The sequence below is a fragment of the Carcharhinus amblyrhynchos genome, chromosome 15, assembly GCF_965287045.1.
Source record: "Carcharhinus amblyrhynchos chromosome 15, sCarAmb.v2.hapA, whole genome shotgun sequence".
In the NCBI taxonomy this organism is placed as follows: domain Eukaryota; kingdom Metazoa; phylum Chordata; class Chondrichthyes; order Carcharhiniformes; family Carcharhinidae; genus Carcharhinus; species Carcharhinus amblyrhynchos.
Genome location: NC_137338.1, coordinates 39,994,416 through 40,016,341, shown reverse-complemented (window position 1 = coordinate 40,016,341; position 21,926 = coordinate 39,994,416). Strand labels below are relative to the sequence as shown.

The following is a 21,926-nucleotide window of genomic DNA, read 5'->3' as shown; positions in this document are numbered from 1 at the left end:
TTTGCATGAAAAACATTTTGAGGTTTGTAGAGACTCATCAAACATGCCAGGACTGTTGAACAGAGCCTTGCATACTGAGGGAAATATGCAAACCCAGGGCTACAATGTTATTCTGACTTCTGACTGTTTTCGTATCTTGACATTAATCTCTGTTCTCGCGTAACAGGATAATACTATTTTTTCTTCTTTCAAATAGTTTTCAGTCTGGATGAAATGCAAAAATACAGAAAAGGGAAATACCATACACAGTTATTTTTCTGTCCCTCGCCACCTTTGGAATCCCCACAAAGCTTTTAACAAGATGGACCGAGATGCAACAAGACTGGTTATAACTGCAGTGGGCTGGTGTTAAATGTGATAAACTGATTTCAGTTCATAAATGGAGATTTGCTGAAGTAGGGCATCTTTCATCTTGCACAGAAGAGAAAATATCATCTTAAATCTTCATTACAGCTAGCAATAAAAAAAAATTTAGTTGGGACACTTGAAGCATTTTTTAATTTTAATTTTTGATAAAATTAGGTAGCTCAATTATTTTAAACATATATGCCTCATTCAAGCTGCAGTCAAAAATCCATCACTGCAAAAGCACAGGTGTATTGGCGCAATGTACAACAGATGATTAGAATGTGGTTTTGTACCCACAATTTCACCATCTGCTGCAGGTTCAAAATCCTGGCCATACCATATCATCAACAGATCGACCAAGCTCCCAACAGGTTTTTTTTATAGTGTTCGATTTGAGGAAAAAGAAAAATTAAAAGGGAAAAAAAAACCTAATGCTACCCTCAAGCATTCCCAAGTGGTCACTTTGAAAATAGCACTGACAAGGCACCTACCCAAGTCAGGACATTCACTGCATTATTCCCCCCTCTCAGTGGGGTACTGTGTCTCTCAAAGATGCAGTGAGGGAGCATGTGAAGGACAAAGTGGCTATTGAAGCTGCCTCGATAAGTCTAGGAAAATGGAATTAGAGTAGACAGCACAGATATTTTGAGGACAGACTCCTGGAGGCAAATAAGGGCATAGCATAATCTTAGCATATTCCAGGCAGCTGATCGTGTTAATGTTGCTGTGGCATCTTGGCATCCTGAGCAACTGTGCCAGCTGAAGAACTTTAAACACTTCTTTTAAGAGTCTAATTTCAAATTTGTTTTTTTCTCAATGGACCATCTAGCCTCAAAGAACAACAGTCCTCACTTCTACCAAGATCAAATCCTGACATGCTAGTATACCTCTACATATAAAGCTTTGAGGTGAGGGAGGCAGAGCTGATGGGAATTCCTTCTTACCTCATTCTGCAATATCCATGATGGGTGGACATGTTAGCCCCTGCTCTCAATGTTGGTAAAACAGGTTAAAAAAGAGGTGATGACCTGTTTTAATTTAGCCCAGCCCAAAGTTGCTTCCCTCCCACCCAGCCAAGTAACAATGGATTTGTACTGCCACATTTGGCACTCCTCTGTGGAGCTAGTGTCAACACAGGCAAAAGGTGCCAAGTAATTGCCTCTGGTGTCAGTTTCTCTAATGATGCATACTCATTATATGAAAGAATAACAGGGTTGATTAAGCTTAAAGGACACAGTTTCTTAAACAAGAGCAGCTTTAATAAAATACAGTTTAAAAAACCATACAGATGAATAATTTGAAATTGCTCTTTTCACTGAAACACAACATACATTGTACAATTATCAAAGTGGTTTAAAAAGATAACTTAAGTGTATAAATGTATACAAACATGCAATAAAAATATATAAAAATAAAACTTTGTATGAATCCTGCATAGTTTCTCCCTCCAATATCACATGGTACAATTTAGTCCATCCACTAATAACTGTGGCAACTGTTCCAAGTGTAATCAGACACAATTTTAGCCAGCAGCTTGTTAACACATGGTAATATTTAAAAATACTATTTTGCACACAATGCAACTCTGTACAAGCAAATACCGTTAGTGAACCTGCAACCTGCTGCAAGAGAGGCAAACTAATGTCTCAGATGCGGGTGCACTGCACCAATACAATGGCTGCAGCTGTTTCTCTACTCTCCTTAAGTCAGTGCTTATGAAGACTCCTTGCTTTGAGACAATGCATTATTAATTTTAGGCTCTCCTGAAATACAACCAACCACAGGGTAAACCTGAAAATGTTTTCAGTCTCCTAAAGCAATTAAATAAATTCCTGTAATTCAAATATATCAAATCATAAAATTTAACTCTGACCAGCTGCATTCTCAAAGTGACAAATCCATGCTCCTAGCAGTACAATCTATTTTGCAATCTCTGAGCTGTTAGGTCAGTCATCGCTTTCAACTCTTACTCCTATTCCATTCACTTGTATTCGTGAAAAGATATTTATTGAAAGGAGTTGACCAAAATAATATCTACTTTTGCCAGGAGTCATCCATCAATGCACTTCTCATTGAAAAATAGAAACATCTTTCTAACCTCTGGCTTAATTTCAGGATGTCAATTCCATCAAACCATCCATTCGAATCTAGGTTTTTTTTTGAGGTACTTTTAGTTATGCTATCTACTACAAAATAAACAAGGGTCTACACTCTTTCTGCTCCCTTTGGCTTGCCGTGTGTTATCTTGGTTGTATCCATCCCGCTGAATGGAGAAATGTGAGGACAAAGGGTGTTAATGTCTTGGGTAGACAGATCACAGGCATCACAGTCACACTGGTACTCGCTGTCTCCACTAAGACATGCAGCTGTACAGCAACCTAGAAGATATGGCGCAAGCCTTGCACGTAAAAAATACCATGTGTGTAAAGTATGTAAACAAATTCAAAGGGACCACACACTGAAAAAACTGGTCATATACGAAAACTAAATTTAAATGAAACATTGGTTGTGTCATACTATTTTCACCTAGAATAAGGAGGACAACAAACACATGGGAAGACCACCACCTGCAAGTTCCTCTCTAAGTCACAACACACCCTGACTTGGAACCATATGACCGTCCCTGCATTGTCACTGGATCAAAATCCTACAACTCCCTTCCTAATGGCACTGTGGGTGTTCCTTCACCAAATGGACTGCAATTGTTCAAAAAAGTACCTCACAACCGTCTTTGCAAGGACAATTAAAGTTGGACAATAAATGCTGGCCTTTCGAGCAATGCTCACAGCACACAAACAAATTTTAATAAAAAAAATTCAAGACCGAAATCAATATATTTTTGTGGGCAATGGTATCAAGGAATATAGAAATCAGGTAAATGGATTTGAGGTACAAATCAACCATGATTTGAATGAATGGCAGAGCGGGTTGATTTCTTCTTAGCACTCCAGCTATACATCCTCCTTTTAACGCTGCATCAACTCCCTGACATCAGGACAATGCTACAGACCAAATCCAAATTTTTAAGTAGCTGAATTGTCTCACTCATGCTCAGGTCCAACCAATAGTTAATGTTCACAATTAAAACTAATAGACATACTGCTCTGGAAATTACCTGATCTGCAGGGATCATTTTAATCCCATAGTAAACTGACATTATGTAGAAGGCATGTTTTACACCCGGTTCAATTTTACTTTTCAAATAAAATCAGACAAGGTAATTACAGACAGCCAAACTGATTACCTCACTTATCTGGGCGAGTTAGATTAAAATTATTCCTTATGTCAGTCACTTTACTACATGCCCTTAGTAAAGGAACATGTGTGAAATGCAAAGAAATACAATGGGAATTAAAAGAAAAGATAAATATACAGAAACTAGCAAAAAGAAACAAGGACATACACATTGCAGAAGAAAGGCTAAGAGAAAAATAGAGAACAGAATGTAAATTGGGAATGGAGAGAACCAGGAAGACAAGCCTTTTACCTTAATTTTCCCTGTGATCCATCTCATGGAGAACAGACAATTAGGCACACTTTTATTTCTTGCCATTATTTTTAGTGGTGGTGACGATGTGTTACAGTTCACTGAGAGAATCAAAGAGTTGTAGTACAATGCACTTTTATATGCACGTTATAGTCTGAAATTATGGATAGTGACGGTAGAGATGCTATCATTCTTTCCATTATATGACTGACCAGGAATCTCTCCCACTTTTACTGCCTGCCATTGGCACATGTGAGAAAGATTTACAGGTTGTTACTCAACCTGTTTGGCCACGTTGCAGATGCACCCTCCCTGGACATCGAGTCCTGGGGTGAGACCCAAATCTGGAGTGGGACCCAAACCTGGAGCTCTGGCTTAGCAGTACAGAGACTATCCACTGTGCAAGAAGACCTCCAGACTATTGGGACCAGTATTATTTCAGTGTTAAATAATGAGGTAGTACATTATCCCAAAACTGTTGTGTGTTAAGTCTTTCCACCTTTGAGTAATGTTTTTTATTCACTTTATGTTTGGTTTTAGCTTTCATTTTCCATTTATCTTTGAACACATCATTGCCTTTTATTTTATTTGCAGTTTTACTTAAATTTCTTCCTTCATCCTTTGCCTTTTTGCTTTCACACTGTTCATCCTGTGCATTCCCAACACCATCATCTTCCTCATTACTCACCTCCTCTTCATTGGCCCTATCTTCTCCCCAACTCTCTCCATATCTGCCTTTTACACTCTTGGTTCCATTGTTATAGCTCTTGCCTTGCTCTTCATCCTCACTGTCCTTGTCTTTCTCCTCCTCCTCAGCTTCATTGCCCTTATCTTTGTCTTCCTCATTTTTATCACCTTCCCCTTCCTCACCACTGTCATCTTCCTTTTCTTCATCATCCTCGGCGTCCTCTTCCTCATCATCTTCAAATTCCTCTTCATCACCACCCTCATCTTCCTTTTCTTCATCGCCCTCAGCTTCTCTCTCATCTCCCTCTCCTCCCTTTTCCTCACCTTCCTTTCCTTCATCGCCCTCAGCTTCCTCTTCCTCATCAACTTCCTCATTGCTCTCAGCTTCCTTGTCTTCGGCTTCCTCATTGCCCTCAGTTTCCTTAATGCTCTTAACTTCTTCAGTGCCTTTAACTTCCTCTTCCTCATCACCTTCATCTTCCTCTTGTCCATTGCCCTTGCCTTCCTCTTCCTCATCATTCTCATCTTCCTCATCATCCTCACCCCCATCTTCAGCACCCTCACCTTCCTCTGCTTCATCACCCTCGCCTTCCTCTTCTTCATCGGCCCCTCCTTCTTGTTCCTCTTTGCCTTCCTCGTCCTCATCACCCTCGCCTTCCTCTTCTTCATCGGCCCCTCCTCCTTGTTCCTCTTTGCCTTCCTCGTCCTCATCACCCTCGCCTTCCTCTTCTTCATCGGCCCCTCCTCCTTGTTCCTCTTTGCCTTCCTCGTCCTCATCACCCTCGCCTTCCTCTTCTTCATCGGCCCCTCCTCCTTGTTCCTCTTTGCCTTCCTCGTCCTCATCACCCTCGCCTTCCTCTTCTTCATCGGCCCCTCCTTCTTGTTCCTCTTTGCCTTCCTCGTCCTCATCGCCCTCGCCTTCCTCGTCCTCATCGCCCTCGCCTTCCTCGTCCTCATCGCCCTCGCCTTCCTCGTCCTCATCGCCCTCGCCTTCCTCGTCCTCATCGCCCTCGCCTTCCTCGTCCTCATCGCCCTCGCCTTCCTCGTCCTCATCGCCCTCGCCTTCCTCGTCGCCCTCGCCTTCCTCGTCCTCATCGCCCTCGCCTTCCTCGTCCTCATCGCCCTCGCCTTCCTCGTCCTCATCGCCCTCGCCTTCCTCGTCCTCATCGCCCTCGCCTTCCTCGTCCTCATCGCCCTCGCCTTCCTCGTCCTCATCGCCCTCGCCTTCCTCGTCCTCATCGCCCTCGCCTTCCTCGTCCTCATCGCCCTCGCCTTCCTCGTCCTCATCGCCCTCGCCTTCCTCGTCCTCATCGCCCTCGCCTTCCTCGTCCTCATCGCCCTCGCCTTCCTCGTCCTCATCGCCCTCGCCTTCCTCTTCCTCATCGCCCTCGCCTTCCTCGTCCACATTGCCTTCACCTTCCTCTTCCTCATCGCCCTCAGTTTCCTCCTCTTTATTTGTATCACCCTCCTCTTCCTCACCTACGTCTTCCCTGCTCTCACCGTTTTCCTCTTCATCACTCTCATCTTCCTCTTCATTGCTCTCATTTTCTTCACCCCTCCTCTCACTTACATCATCTCCATATTTCTCATCCTCAGAATCATCATCTTTGCTCTTACCTTCCTCGCCATCATCTGTCTGATCTTTTTCTGCATAGTTTCCTTCAGCTTCAAATTCATCACTTCCAGCTGTCCCACTTTCAATATCTTCATTAATTCTGTGTCTTTTAGTCTCACCTTCCACATTTCCTCTAGCTTCTGTTTTGTTGCTTTCGTCTTCATCCTCACTATTCTCACCTTCCTCATTATTGCTATCTTCATGGTACATTTCAATTACTTCCTTTGTTTCCATTGCACTCTGTCTATCTTCACTCTGGTCAAGTTCGCATCCTTCTCTATCAATTTCTTCTCCATTATCGTCTCCTGATTCTTGAGCTTCTTCCTTATCAGTAGTTACATCTTCTTCGTCTTCAACTTCCTCAATTTCTTTCCCTCTTTTTTCCATACCTGTGCTTTCCTCCAATAATTCATCATCTACAATAGCTCTTTCAATTATTTTACTGCCTAATTTCAGCATATTTCTTTGTAATGTAATTTTTTCCATTTTTGCATCTAAATTTCCCTCTAAATCACCTTCTACCTGTTTTTCATGGAGCATGAGCTTTGATTCTATTTGTTCCTTTCCTACCTCTTTGTCCATGTGCTCTTTTTGCAGAAAATCTTTGATTGATTTAATGCCTTTTAGACTCTTATTTCTATTTGCTTTTTCAATGCTATTGTCTAAGTTACTATTTCTATGTTTGTTGACATTATTATTATTTCCTTCTTTGGTTTTCCTGTTGAACATAAACACTTTCCCATCTCCCTGTGCTGCTGTTCCCTCACTTTGCTTTGGAATGTTTCTCTTCTGTTGCTTTGTGGACGACCTTGAGGTAGGTTTGTCTTTTCTATTAATTGCTTTAAAAGGTATTTCAGTTGCAGTGCTTGTATCATTGTGAGACAAGTCAAAGATTTCTTCAAAAGGCTTACTCAATGTTTCACCAATCTGAGTCTTGCTAGAATAGTTCGTGGTCTTCTGTTTAACAACTGTATCATGTGTTTGTGCTACTTTGATAGGCATAGTATTTTGTTCCTCGGTAACTGTCCGACTATCATACAAATGGTTGTGTGTAGGTGTAGCTGACTGGTTCAGTTTGGCTACAAGATTCTCCTTGCCTGCTGTTTTTTCCTCCTTGCTAATAGCTTTCCTACTTCTATGTCTGGTATGTTTCCCATCTCCTGCTGTTCCAAGCATGCTTGTGTGTAAATGTAATCTTGGTGACTGAGTTTGCAGTGGAACTTTTCTCTGTTTTTTAGCCTGATGATCAACATTGTAATTAGTCTGGTTTTGTCCATCCTTACCAGAGCATTCACCCCTCTTCTATTCCAGATGAAAAGCAATGAATAGAAAGGAGAAAAGAAAATTAATAGGTAGTACAAATAAAATAAATGAAAGGTAAACATAATCCCCACACAACTGTGTGATTGGAATAGTAAATAATAAAACAGAAGAATGAGCAAGAAAACAGACAAAACAAAGAGAATTACATTCATAATGGAGTAAATTAAAAACAGGAAGATGATAGCTTGTGATTCAAAATCTATTTGTCAATTTAACTGTGCTAATCATCTTAAAATGTTGCTAAAAGTATGATAATCAACAATATCACCACTCAATGGCTTTCATTAAGGCATCAAAAATCCAAATCTTACTTTCGCAGCCCAAACAAATACTACTCTTCACTAATTTGAGGCAATGCCAGAATATTTTGTGGAAAAAAAGTCGGTAAAGAAAAAAGACCATTTTAAAAATGAATCCTCAGATGAACCAGAGAGCTATACATCTATAACAAAATAGTATGCTGTGTTTACCTCAGCTGAAAATTGAATCCATACCCATAACATTTATTGATTAGAGAAAATATTTCCAGTGTTACATTATTTAGAACCAATGGAGATAAATCTCCATAATAGAACTGCATTCTTAATTGCTACATTCTACACTATGTGGTGGCTAAACCCAGTCCCCCCACATGCAAGTTACAACCTTATAGAAATGGATTTTCAATTTTATATTCCATAATTGCTTTCTTACAAAATACTTAAAATAGGCATATCATCAAAATAATTCAGTAATAACTGTTCTAAAAGTTTAGATGAACAAGATCAACACTGCTCTTACCTTTTCCTTGTGAACTGGTGATAAGGTCAGTGTCTTGTCATTAGGATTCACAACCACTGCATGTGTCTGAAGAGCAAAATTTGTACAAAGTTATACTTCAAAATAATCAGATGATAAACACAGGATTTTGAACATCAACAAAATATATATTCACAATTGGAACAGCCTCCCTAAAGTTGTTAAATGCCTAAAGATTAGTTCTACAATCTGGAACATTCAGAAATTTCTGTCAAACACTGTCATTCTATAGTTATACATTCACCATCACTGATACTCATGCCTGCCGTAGTGGGATTTTCACACCAGTTCAATAGTCCAGGCCTCCGAATTATTAGTCCAGTTATGCAGCCGCTATGCTACAGTTGTGGACAGCTTTGGGTTTCAGAATTTGCTCCATCCAAGAGGACCTGGTTGACAGAATTCAGGAATTTCAACCAGACACTTAAATCCTCCAATCTGCATTCAAACAGCATCTATCAGTAAGATTGATGTGCTACTCTAAGTGTCTGAGAAAGACACATACATTTTTGCCACTCTTTGCAAGGAAATTCTTAAATTAATCATTTATCCTGTTAATGAGTAACTCATATTCATACTCCAATATTTTGCACTTACCTATCAGTGGAAGTCATTTCTCCATGTCCGCCCTAGCAAACTCTTTCATACTTTTAAAAACCTCTATCAGGTCTCCTCTTTTGCAGGACAAATAAAAGCCCAAACTACTCAATCTTGCTTGTTCATTCCAGCTTTGAATTTCTGATAATATTCTTTTAAATTGCTTTTGTACATCCTTTGATATCCTTTTTCTAATATGGAGATAAGAACTGCACACAACAGTCCAATTGGAATAGTTATACAACAATATAACATTATCTCCATGACTTCATATTCTATTCCTCTGTAAATGAGCCCAGTATGTTATGGCCTCATTAATTTCCTTATTCCTCATATCAGAATGAATCAACTCAAATTTTGCTGTAGTGATTTCTTTTTTCTAAATTATCCACCATATTTCCACAATAATCGTAACCATCCATTATGCATTGTGTCACCTTACCATGTTCAACAAATCAGTGGTGTCACCAAGGCCTTTGTCGTTTTCCTCTTCAGATTCCTCTTCAACTGAGCTCTCTTGAGCATTTTTGATATCTTTGACCCTTGGAACTAAAAAAAATATAAATTTGATTAATATTTATTCTCAGGGAATGAAGAAAGTAAATCAAGGCTAGCACATCTGTATTCTCAATGTGTGCCAAATATACTACTTAATTTCAAGGTGAAAGCATTTAGAAGTACAATGGAGATAATTCCCTTCACATACCATTTCAACCCTGCATCAACAAAAAGGGACAAGATGTCAAGATACTATAACTTGATGGTGCAGTAAATATTAAAATCATTTTAATTTCACGAACTTGAATTAATTTTGATCATGCCTCTATTTCCTGAAAATTATGTCCCTTAAGATATATGTTCTGGAATGTGTCAAATAATTTCATTTCAGTTTTGAATGTTAACGTTATAATACACATGTGAACTGTAGCCTACCCCCATTTTGAAAGTTCTCAATCTCCATATCAGTATTTCATTTAACCTGCAGCTATATCTGATTTTTATGAATGCTCAAAACACAAGGCAAAGTAACAGTTCTGGGTGAATCCGAGATAAGTACTGTAAAATATTCCACATTAACATTAGGCTTACGAGCCAAATGTAAAAAAAATTGGCCTAAAGCCAATTATTTAATTCACTTCAATAATCTTTTAATGTCTTTGTATTATTGTAATTAATTTTCAAAAATTTCAAACTGCTTTTATAAAAATGCATAATAACATTAATTATTGAATGTTGTGAATGGGTCAGACCACTTTGACTTTAAAAAAAAATTTATGCATTCAGCTATGCTAAGATATGCAATATTTCTGTTTAAATATTAAGTAAAATATTAAGTTTCTGTTGTAATTGTTAAAGCAATTATCATTTTAAGAACTAAGTGAAAGGAACTATCAAATGTGTGTCCCAAAACATTTCAAAAATCCTGCAATTTCGTATAATGAAAGCAACTTCTTTGGTCACTGTTGTGCAGTGGTTCCAGCTGTGAGTACATTACCTATGTTGGGAGATGACGCTTCTTCAAAGATCTTAACGCCATTAATTGGCTTTGAGGCAATGAGATTTTCTTCAGCAACTTTCATTCTAGGAATTGTCTGACTACTGATGGGCAGGGAAGAATTAAGGAGACTAGCTCCAATTGGAGGTAGTGTGCGTGTCAGTTGACCAAACTTTTCTGGAGACATTTCCTGAAAATAAAACTATAAGTAAACAAGGCTTTGTATATTATAAGTAAAATCATGAGTTACAGAGCAGTGCCAGATAATGAATAATTAATTACCAACTAGTATTTTTCCCTCAACAAAATGAAAATTTGGGTAAGCTGCCGTATTACAACTGTCATATCCTTTTGTAAAATTAAACAGAGGGCTCCATAGAACCATAAGATTAATAGAATCTCTACAGTGCAGAAAGAGGCTCTTCGTCACATCAGTCTGCACCAACTCTCCAAAACAGCATCTCACACAGACCCACCCTCTCATGCTATCCCCATAACCCCACACATTACCATGGTTAATCCACCTAACCTCCACATCTCTGGACACTAAACGGCAATTTAACAGGGCCAATCCACCTAACCTGTACATCTCGGCAATGAGGGAGGAAACCGGAGCACCTCGAGAAAATCCACACAGATATGTGAAGAACATGCAAAATCCACAGTCACCCAAGGCCAGAATCAAACCCCGGTCTCTGGAACTGTGAGGCAGCAGTGCCAAGCACTGTGCCACCATGTTACTCCTATCCAATGCAATCGTGAATATTAACATAGTTTCTGCTTCAAACTCTAATCCTGTAAGCCTTTCTGTATAAATATTCTAAACATTTCACATGTAACTTATACCAAAAGCATCTTATTCCAGACCTCCCAATTACTATGAAAAAACTGTAGTTTTTTTATATTATAATAAATGCATTTTTTTGCACATACTCGCTCTCGGCGCCTAATACGTGCTGATAGTGCTCGATGTAATGTGCTTGTTGTACTTGAATCGCCCAGTACTGCAGAATAAGTATCAGTCAAGTAATTCTCATTTATGTCATCGTCCTCAATCACAATATTTTCTGAACCCTTTGGTCTGGGTCTGGCAAGTACAAGCATGTGACAACCTCCACAGGCAACCTACAAAAGATATCAAAGAAAGCAGCGCTAGTGTTTATCATAATCTTGCCCTGGAGATCATTTGCAACAAGAAAAAAACAACTTTTGTCATTGAACTCCTGGTGAAGCATAACTTCAGCATGCATTGCTCTTCTGACAATTCCAGGAAAGTGTGCCATGGCCTATATATTTGATTGGAAGAGTAGAAAAAGCTAGGAATAATTTTCCTTCTATTTGGTGTAACTTCTGGAGATGTCTTTGATTCTTCATTTACATAATCATAGAATCCCTGCAGTGTAGAAGGAAGCCATTCAGCCCATTGAGTCTGCACCAATCGCAATCACCTATTCCTGTAATGCTACATATTTGTCCTGCTAACCCTCCTGATGCTAGGATCAGTTTAGCATGGCCAATCGACCTAACCCACACATCTTTGGACTGTGGAGCACCCAGAGGAAACCTACACAGACACGGGGAGAACGTGTAAACTCCACACAGACAGTGACTCGATGCTGGAATTGAACCCGGGTCCCTATCGCTGTAAGGTAGCAGTATTAACCACTGTGCTACCGTGCCGCCTGCCACCGCCCATAAGCCAAATTGGAGGGTACAGATCCTAAAGGAAGGATCCAAAACACTCCAGTGACTGAAATTCACTCAGAAAAGCAAGGAAAACAAAATTCCAAATACCCTGTTGATAGCAGCATGGCCCATTATATGGTTCTGCAGTGCTTCAGCTTATTAATAACCTAGATTTTGCAATCAGTAGCCAAATGTCAGCATTCGCTGTTGACCCCAAATAAAGCATAAGTATCTAGCAATCTCTGTGGCAGGAATTTCACATTTCCCAATGTTAATTTCAGATATAGGGAGTCTCTGGCATCCAATAACAGTGATGTCATTAAGCAGGTTAAGCAGCCAACCACTTGAAAGAATTCTCAGAAAAAAATTAGGAAGCAAAAAAATTCAGATTATAACTCACCTTCTAATCATTTTACCGACAGTAAAATAAAGGTTGGACTATATACATGAATTTAGGTAAAAACATAAATATTAAGCTCAATTTTATTTTTAAACATTTATAGAGTTTTTATCAGAATGGAAAATTTGATATTCTGCAAGTATAAAATTAGTTTCTCAGGACTGTGTCATTAAAAACCCAGTTACACCGCATTCAACACAGTGTTATTTTCTCAAAGGCCTTTACAGTGAAACTAATAATGCAGGAAGAGGTAGTTCATATCAGTTCAAGTTGAACTCCGCCTGCAAGGACATCACAAGTGGAGGGACAGAGAATGACTGACAGCAAACATCTGGATTTCCACATTCAACAGCACATGTGCGAAAATCAGAAGTTGGTCTCAGTTTCACAAAGAGCTGATAGAAATGCTGCCAGCTTTGTCATCATTGCAACTGCAAAATTGGGGCCAATAATCTGTGGATAGCCTGAAAAGTTTAGGTTGAAATAGTGAATAACTGATATAATTCATTCAGTAACATCACAAAATTATAGTGGCACCCAACAGATTTTATTTCCTGCTGATTTCTGGATATTTAGAAACTCCAGGAATGTCCACGGCTCCTCCAAGAAAAATGGGCAGGTGCTTTGTATGGGCAGATATCAATCAGGATTTATTCACATCCAGTGGCATGTTCTGTTACACACTACAATGCCCCTCTTTCGGGATAATGAAACTTGTATAGGCCTCCTATTCAACCCGTCAGAAGGGGAAAATATTCCAGCAGGAGGCAACAACTAAGAGGTGAATTAAGAAGAAACAACATAAACAGTTTTATTAACTGCATTGGCAACAATACACTGTAGGAAAATTTTAAAAAAACATGCCTTGTCAACTCAGATTGAAACCAGGCCCTAACAATAGCTCTGCAGTCAAAACATCACCTCTATGTTACACAGATTAATTGCTCTCCTGATCTACAATTAAAGTTAGGGAATCCAAAATCCTTCCAGCTCACGTGGATATATAATGACATTTTATGCATTGAAAATTATAATCAACTGAATCTAGTGACTGAATAGAATATTGTTTTGAATACTTACTGATTGGACTGCTAACTTCAAAAATCTAGAGCAAAGAGTAGGTTTGAATTGATTGGTAAAATTCTCTTCTCCAAGTCCCAACTTGCCATGACGTCCATCTCCGAAAGTATACAAAAGGCCATTATCTACCAATAAGATATAAGCAATGATAAAAAGATTGACAATTGGGCACCTCTGTTGCACTACATCTTAATAAACTGTATGGACTGACACAGCCCTGCTCTGTTTTTAGGGAAGACCAAATATTTCACTTGTGCTCTCTGCTGATAACCACTTGAGTACTCGGGAAGTTCTCCCTCACTCGCTACAAGCCCAGTTGTGTCCTTCAGCATACAAAGCCGGATAATATAGTACATCCCAATATTAAATGTTACTGTAAATTAAACAATGCACAAAAAGGAGATATGAACCCTCTCATCGTCCATCAATCTTTGGATATTCAAAAAATAACGACCATCACACCATGCAGATTAAGTCAACTTTACAAATCAGGTTTATCAAAGCAAAGCCTATACCATTAAAGATGAACACAGCATTTAACTTACAGTTCTTTGATTCTTAAATATGAGATCCTTTGCTACACCTCCTAATAATCCTGAGCCTGGATCACAGTCCATAATACAAAACTTGCATGCAAGGTTACAGATTTAAGTCAAAGGGGCCTTCAGGTTTTGAATTCTGTATTAGAGAAACAAGACAAACTTAAGAACCGACACAAATCTGCATATTTTTCCACTGAGTGAGAAAGAACTCATTCAACCCTTCTTAATGGGATACCCAGGTGGGTATGCCCGGCCTCGCAAACAGTTTCTAAAATTCAGGTTTTAGAGACATGTGTCATTCATCAATGGTACCCAGCTGGCTTTAGTTTGACCATCTCTTAATAGATGAGACACAAATTCATTAATTCCTGATTCCAAACAGCTTTACCTTATTACCAAATTCAGCACTCAACAAGCAGCCTGTCTCCAAAAAATCTGCAGGAGAGCGCTTGGCTACATTTCAAACATAATTAGATGTAGATTCTGTGCACCAATTCAGCCTAACCACAGAGTAGTTCCCCAAGCCCCTTTTTATTAAAATACCCATTAAACACGTGGTGCATTGACGGCTGCTGTAAAGTTAAATGAATGATGAATTATACGTTCCAATAACGATTTATACCACAGTCTAATGGCAACTGGGCAAGAAAATGTAATTAAAGATAAAAGTCATACATTTCCAGAAAGCATAGCAAAATCCTCAATTCTTTAGTTTGCTGTTTCTATTCAATATATAATTCAGGTTTGGACCATGACATTTCACAAAGTATACATCAACAGAGTATTCTCAAATTATATTCAAAATGGAAAGCCATCCAACATGGATGAGAATAGCAAATAAAAGCAGCGAGGAGTGTGAGGAATCATCGAGGGAATGAGCAAGAGTAGAACATTGTAGTACAGAATTAATTAGGAGGCCAAAAGTACAAAGGAGCAAAAATCTACCAGGCACAACAGCAAATAAAACCCAGAGGATAAGGTACATAGTGGTGAAGATGAGGAAGGGGCAAAAGGCAGCAGGTGCAATTAACAATAGTTTGTAGACCGAACAACCAGTGATGACAATGAACAAGGCAGAATTTAAAATTTAACTTAAATTGATTATTTGAAACACAACGTGTTTTCTTTTTATCTGTTAGCACTGAGGAATACTTTTCGCACACAACAGTAAGCAAAGATGGTAGTAAGTTCAAGAAGCAAAGTTGAATATTTTTATCTGGCACACACTTTCTCTTTGCTCCACACACACATGCTTAGATGAACAAACAGCGAGTGCACAGAGGTGCAATATTTTTAATATATTATAGATAGTTATATACATATTTTATCATTTGTGTTTTCAAGTACTGTATTAATACAAATTTCTGATATTTGTAACATTCTGCATTTATATTCAGAAGAACACTGACTGAAAGCCTTATTTGCAGATACACAAGAAAGGCAGTGATGCCGTCAAAACAGTGTCAGGAGTTAGTAATTTAACAAAAATGCTTCATCTAGAAATTTGCCCCAGTACTTGTTTGGCAACAAATGTTAAACATAGAAAATAGGAGCAGGAGTATGTTGTTCAGCCCTTCGAATCTGCTCCACAATTCATTTTGATCATGGCTGATCATCAAATTCAATATCCTGATTCCCCCCCATATCCCTCAATCCCTTTAGCCCCAACAGCTATAACTAATTCTTTCATGAAATCACCTAACGTTTTGGCCTCAACTACTGTGATAGTGAATTCCATAGACTGATCATTCTCTGGGTGAAGAAATTTCTCCACATCTCTTCCCTAAACAATCTACCCTTTATCCTCAGACTGTGACCCCTGGTTCTGGACACCCCCACCGTCAGGAACATTCTTTCTGAACCATATCTAATTAGAATTTTAAAGTTTCTATGAGAATCCTTCTCACTCTTATAAACTCCAAAGAATTTAATCCTAACCAACTTTGACAGGCCTGCCACCCTCATATGATAGACCTACTATCCCAGGAATCAGCCTGGTAAACCTCTGCTACGCTCTTTCTATAGCAAGGATATCGTTCTTCAGATAAGGATATCAAAACTGCACACAATGCTCACCAATGCCCTATACAATTACAGTAAAACATCTCTATTCTGATACCCATACCCCCTTGCTACGTAAGCCAACATACCATTTGCCATCTTTACTGCCTGGTGTACCTACCCGTTACTTTCAGTGACTGATGCGCAATGACATCAAGGTATCACTGCGTATCCACCTATCTCATTTTATAACCATTCAAATGATAATCTGCCTTGCTGTTACTGATACTGAAGTGGATAACCTCAATTTAACCACATTATACTGCACTTGCCATGCAGATGCTCACTCACTCGGCCAGTCCAAGTTACACTGAAGCATTCTCCTCACAGCTCACCCTCCCACCCAACTTTGAATCATCTAAAAATTTGGAGATAATACATTTAGTTCCCCCTTCTAAATTATTAACATATAATGTGAACAGATAGGGTCCCAGCGTAGATCCTTGCAGTATCCCATTAGTAACTGCCTGCCAATCAGAAAAAGACACCTACATGCCAACTCTTTGCTTCCCATCTGCTAACCAGCTTTCTATCCATTTCATGTCACTACCTGCAATCCCATGTGCTTTAACTTTACATAGCAGTCTACTACATGAGACCTTGTCGAAAGCCTTGTGAAAGTCTAAGTAGACCACATCCTCCAGTTCTCCTTAGTCAACTTCACTTGTTAAATCCTCAAAGAATTCCAATAGATTTGTGAAGAATGATTTCCCCTTTGTAAATCCATGCTGACTTTGTCTGATGATACCACTGCCTTCCAAATGCTGAGCTATGAAATCCTTGATAATGGACTCTAGCAACTTCCCCAGTATTGATGTTAGACTCACAGGTCTATATTTCCCTATTTTCTCCCTATATCTCTTTTTGAATAGTGAGCTTACATTTCCAGGGCTACTTCCTTAAGTACTCTGGGACGGAAATTATCAGGCCCTGGAGATTTATCCACCTTCAAACCCATCAATTTCCAAAAAACATTTCTCTACAAATAGTGATTTCCTTCAGCTCCTCACTAAAACTTGTTTCTCTCAGAACATCTGATACATTATTCATGTCTTCCTTTGTGAAAATAGAAGCAAAGTATGAATTTTGTTCCTCAGTCATTTCTTTGTTCACCCAATATGAACTCTCCTGATTCTAACTGTAAGGGGCCTACTCATTTTTGTCATTTTTTTGTCTTTATGTACCACCGGAAACTTTTTTTTACAGTCAGTTTTTATGCTCTTTGTTAGCTCACTTTAATAGTTTAAATGGTTTAATAGTTTTAATGGTTTAAGAATGGAAGACATATGAAAACTTACTTTTTACTCTTTTGAAGTCAAGTCAAATTTGGATATATGCATCAAAGATCTGCATCAGAAGCTTTTAGGTGTTTTTGATTTACTTGTTGGACAAGTATGGGCAAAATATGAATGATTTTAGGATCTCATTCGTTGAGTGGGAAAGACATCCTCAAAGGGAATATTCTCAACTTCTATTTCCAGGGTCAACCTCTGAAGGACATGCTCTCCCTAGTGTTGCAATGTCAAGATATGCAACTTTTAAAGGAACTTCCTTTAAGATTTAAAGCAGAACACTGTGGATGCTGGAACCTTGATCAAGAACAGAGGTTGATGCAAAAACTCCACAGGTCCAGCAGAATCTACAAGGAGAGAAAGCAGAGTCTAGGCCTCAAGTCAGAGGAGCAAAACAAATTACAAAAGTTATGTTACCCGACCTGTTAAGTTTTTACAGCACCCTCTGTTCTCCTTTAGTATTAGATTGGCTTGGTCTGCGGCACTTCCTCCCTGAGTCAGATTGTTGTAGGTTTATGTCCTGTATTTGTCTCCATTAAAATACCTTTAAGTATTACATCTGTAAACAAGATTTTAAAAAACAATATAAAATATAGTTTTTTGATTTTAGCTCTTCTGAGCACCAACACAAAAGTATTACATACCTGTCACTACAGCAGTATGATTCTCCCCACATGAAATAAACTGAACCTTCTTCTTCTTCAACTGTTCTACTACCTTTGGCAATGAAGATTCAAAAATGAATGTGCCATGTCCTAACTGGCCAAATTGGCCAAAGCCAAATGCATACACATTCTCTTCTGTAGACAGACCAAACACAAAAAAATGGGGTGAAGCTGACAAAACTACTAACAGAATGTAAATGTTGCAAATTTTTCCCTTGATTACAAGTAAATCTTTTGGTTAAGAACTAATGTTCTCACTTGCATGAGACACAGACCATATTAGAGCTATTTTGCAAGTGGAAGGACTCATTGGCAGGTTTTGAAATAGTGCTAAGAACTTGCTATCTTACAGACTAGAATTTGAAACATTTTGTATCCATAAAATGAGATAAAGTGCTACTATGAAAATGATGCAACACAAAATGACCAGGCGGCATGGTGGCAGTGGTTAGCATTGCTGCCTCAGTATCAGGCACTTCCAGCCTTGAGTGATTGTGTGGAGTTTGCCTATTCTCCCTGTAGATTTTGTCCAGGTGCCCTAGTTTCCTCCCACAGTCCAAAGATGTGCAGTTTAGGTGGATTGGCTTTTCCAAATTGCCTGTTCGTAGCCAAAGATCTGTAAATTACGGGATTAACGAGGTAAACGTATAGGTTACGGGAATCGGGCATAGGATGGGCCCGGGTAAGATGCTCTTTCGGACTGGCAGTGATGGGAGATTCGATGGGCTAAGCTGAATGGCCCCCTTCTGCAGTGAAGGCATTCTATGATTCTATGAAATGTAGAATTCCACCAGATGTTTTTTTTTTCAACTTTGATACCCATTTATTGCTATGCCAAAATTTTAAGTAGTTTACTGAGCAATAAGGCATGCAAATTCAGATCACTGGAATCATAGAATCCTACAATGCAGAAGGAGGCCATTGGGTCCATCAAGTCTGCACCGACCACAATCCCACCCAGGCCCCAACCCCATAACCCCATGCATTTACCCTAGCCTGACACTAAGGGGCATTTAGCATGGCCAATCCACCTAATCCGTACATCTTTGGACTGAGAGAGGAAGCCGGAGCACCCGGAGGAAACCCACACAGACATAGGGAGAATGTGCAAACTCCACACAGACAATGATCCAAGCCCGGAATTGAACTCGCATCTCTGGCACACCTTGAGGCAGCAGTGCTAACCCAATGCTGCCCATAACAGCTTGCCATTTTGGAACTGAACCGTGGTCTCCCCCATGATAGGCAGAGATAACCAGTACACTAACGAGGAAATGCAGGATGTAACAGGATAAACACAATTCCTAACTTCAGTCCAGTGAACTCAATGTGAAGAGCCAATTTGCATCAGTTCCAATACTTTAACAAATACACAAACAATGGAAGATTTGAAAGTACATCCGCTTTTTCAAATGTCTCATAAGGCTTCTTGCAGTTTTAGACAAATGTAGGTTAATTTTAAGCCTAAGTATAGGGAAGCAACTTCTATAATTTGATATATATCTCAGTGTGAATTTTCACATCAATCTTTGAAATCTATTTGACAAATTGCAAATGCACCTGTAAGGACAATGGTATGATCTCCCCCACAGGAAACTTGGGTGACTTTTCCTGAAATACCAGCAACAGGCTGAGGGATCCGGTGATTTATCGGTCGATCAAGTGGTAATCCCAGCTTTCCATTGTCAGACTCTCCAAAGGTGTAAAGCTGTCCATCATCTGTGGGAATCAGATAAAGTGTATTGTAGTAATCCAGTTACAGATGCCCCTACTATGTTCACTTGTGAAGCTGCAATCATTGGGCAGCTGATTCAAAATTTATGGGAATTCGAACAAATGCTTTATAACTGCATAAAACAGTACTGCAGTAACATTTCTGCAACGAGATCAAATCTACAACTCTATTTTTTGAAAAAGTTTGCTGCAAAAATGTTACCCATTTAGAAAAATACTTTTGGTTTGCAATATTCCCTACTTGCCTGGATGAGTGCAGCTCCAACAACACTAAAGAAGCTTGACACCATCCAGGACAAAGCAGCCTGCTTGATTGGCACATCCACAAACATCCACTCCCTCCATCACTGACGCCCAATAGCAGCAGTGTGTGCTATCTACAAGATGCACTGCAGCAATTCACCAAAGATCTTTGGACTGCATCTTCCAAACCCATGACTACTTACATCTCGAAAGAGCAGCAGATACATGGGAACACTACCAGCTGCAAGTTCCACTCCAAGCCACTCATCATCTTGTCTTGGAAATATATTGCCTTTCCTTCACAGTCACTGGATCAAAATCCTGGAATTCCCTCCCTAATAGCATTGTGGGTCAACCCACAGCAACTGGACTGCAGCGATTCAAGAAGGCAGCTCACCACCACTTTCTCAAGGGCAACTAGTGATGGGCAATAAATGCTGGCCAGCCAGTGATGCCCATGTTCCACAAATGAAGAAAGAAAACCTAGAAACCTAACGTTTCCAGAACTATTGGTGAAAGGAAAACTAAACTTACTCTGAAATTTTATGTGTGAGTGTGTGTGTGCATGCATGTGGCTCAAACAACTATTCAATTGACTAATCATCAATGCTTCCCCCACATAGTCCTGGTCTTTTGTCTGGAAATTTACTTGGATAAGAGTACTGGAAATTTCCAGCTGTTGCAGACAAATCTTGTGCATCTGACAGAGCTACTTTTGTAGGTTTTTATTCACCTTTTCCCTGTTGAAGTGCAGTCCAAACTCTACCGTGATAAACAGGCAAATAATTGATAAAAAATTGTACAAAATGAGACCAGAAAAAAAAAAATCAGCATTTTATGCAGTTTAAGCCACTAATTAAATTTCTGGAGCCACTAGGTTATTTGGTTTGATAATTCTTTGGTGTGGCTAAGCAGATTGTTGTTCATCCCAGGGTCAACAGGGATGTTTCGAGATATTTTGATACTGCCTTTGAACTGTAGGCAACAAAGCCAATAAGCCTAGGTCAGAGCATAACAAACAACATTCATTCAGTTTGGCAGCTACTGGACCCTCGGCCATGGGGAAAATCTATGTGGGCAGTATAATTTCAGCTTGACTACAAATCTACCACAGAACACAAGGGGCAGAAATCATGTCATTTATAATTGCAGCATTAATTGAGCTAGCAAGGAAGATCAGGGCTTTGAGGAGGAAGAAGGATAATCCAACTAAGTATCTTAAGCAACAACTACAAATATTTCATGATGTAAATCATGAAAGTGAGAGGATTAATAGAGGAAAGAATCAATCCAACTTAATAAGTTTTTAAAAAGTGATTGCAGAACGGTATTAAAAGTATAAGTTGGAGGCTTACATCTTTCAGTATTCACAAGCTACATCAATATTTTTGACTCATCATTGATGCAATAGTTTCATTCAGCAAACATGTCGTGTCCACCAACCATACTCACGCCCCCTACTCCCTTTATTATTGGGACATCCTCTGCCTCTTCCCTTATCTGTACCCTCTCCTTAACTTTAGACCCCGTAATGTCACCTACCCTCGCACCCTCCCCCCCCCTTAATTAGTTTAAAGCCCTACCTACAGTCCTATTTACACGATTCGCCAGGACTCTGGTCCCAGCACGGTTCAGACCAACCCCATCCCACCCAAACAGGTCCCACCTACCCCAATACTGATGCCAATGCCCCATAAATTCAAACCCATTCCTCCCACACCAATCCCTGAGCCACCCATTCACTTCCTTAATCTTATCAACCTTACGCCCGTCTGCACTCGGTTCAGGCAGTAGTCCAGAGATAACCACCTTGTTGGTTCTACTTTTTAATTCCATTCCCAGCTTTTCATACTCCCTCCCCAGATCCTCAGTT

At 39.4% G+C, this 21,926-nt stretch overlaps 1 protein-coding gene across 3 annotated transcripts in view; it reads right to left on the bottom strand.

Annotated features, from left to right (window-relative positions):
- Positions 1–1,660: 1,660 nt before the first annotated feature.
- The window catches only part of rpgra (retinitis pigmentosa GTPase regulator a), a 71,041-nt gene continuing 50,775 nt past the window's right edge, over positions 1,661–21,926 (bottom strand). For 2 of the 3 annotated variants that reach the window (XM_080203866.1, XM_080203865.1), the window contains 8 exons: positions 19,637–19,795; positions 18,056–18,211; positions 13,517–13,641; positions 11,284–11,475; positions 10,351–10,540; positions 9,298–9,404; positions 8,241–8,306; positions 1,661–7,439 (listed from right to left, as the gene is read on the bottom strand). In XM_080203866.1, the coding sequence (XP_080059992.1) occupies positions 4,269–7,439; positions 8,241–8,306; positions 9,298–9,404; positions 10,351–10,540; positions 11,284–11,475; positions 13,517–13,641; positions 18,056–18,211; positions 19,637–19,795 (4,166 nt within the window). In that variant the 3' untranslated portion in view covers positions 1,661–4,268. The remainder of the gene's footprint in view (positions 7,440–8,240; positions 8,307–9,297; positions 9,405–10,350; positions 10,541–11,283; positions 11,476–13,516; positions 13,642–18,055; positions 18,212–19,636; positions 19,796–21,926) is intronic. The other variant, XM_080203867.1, reaches the window with a different exon arrangement.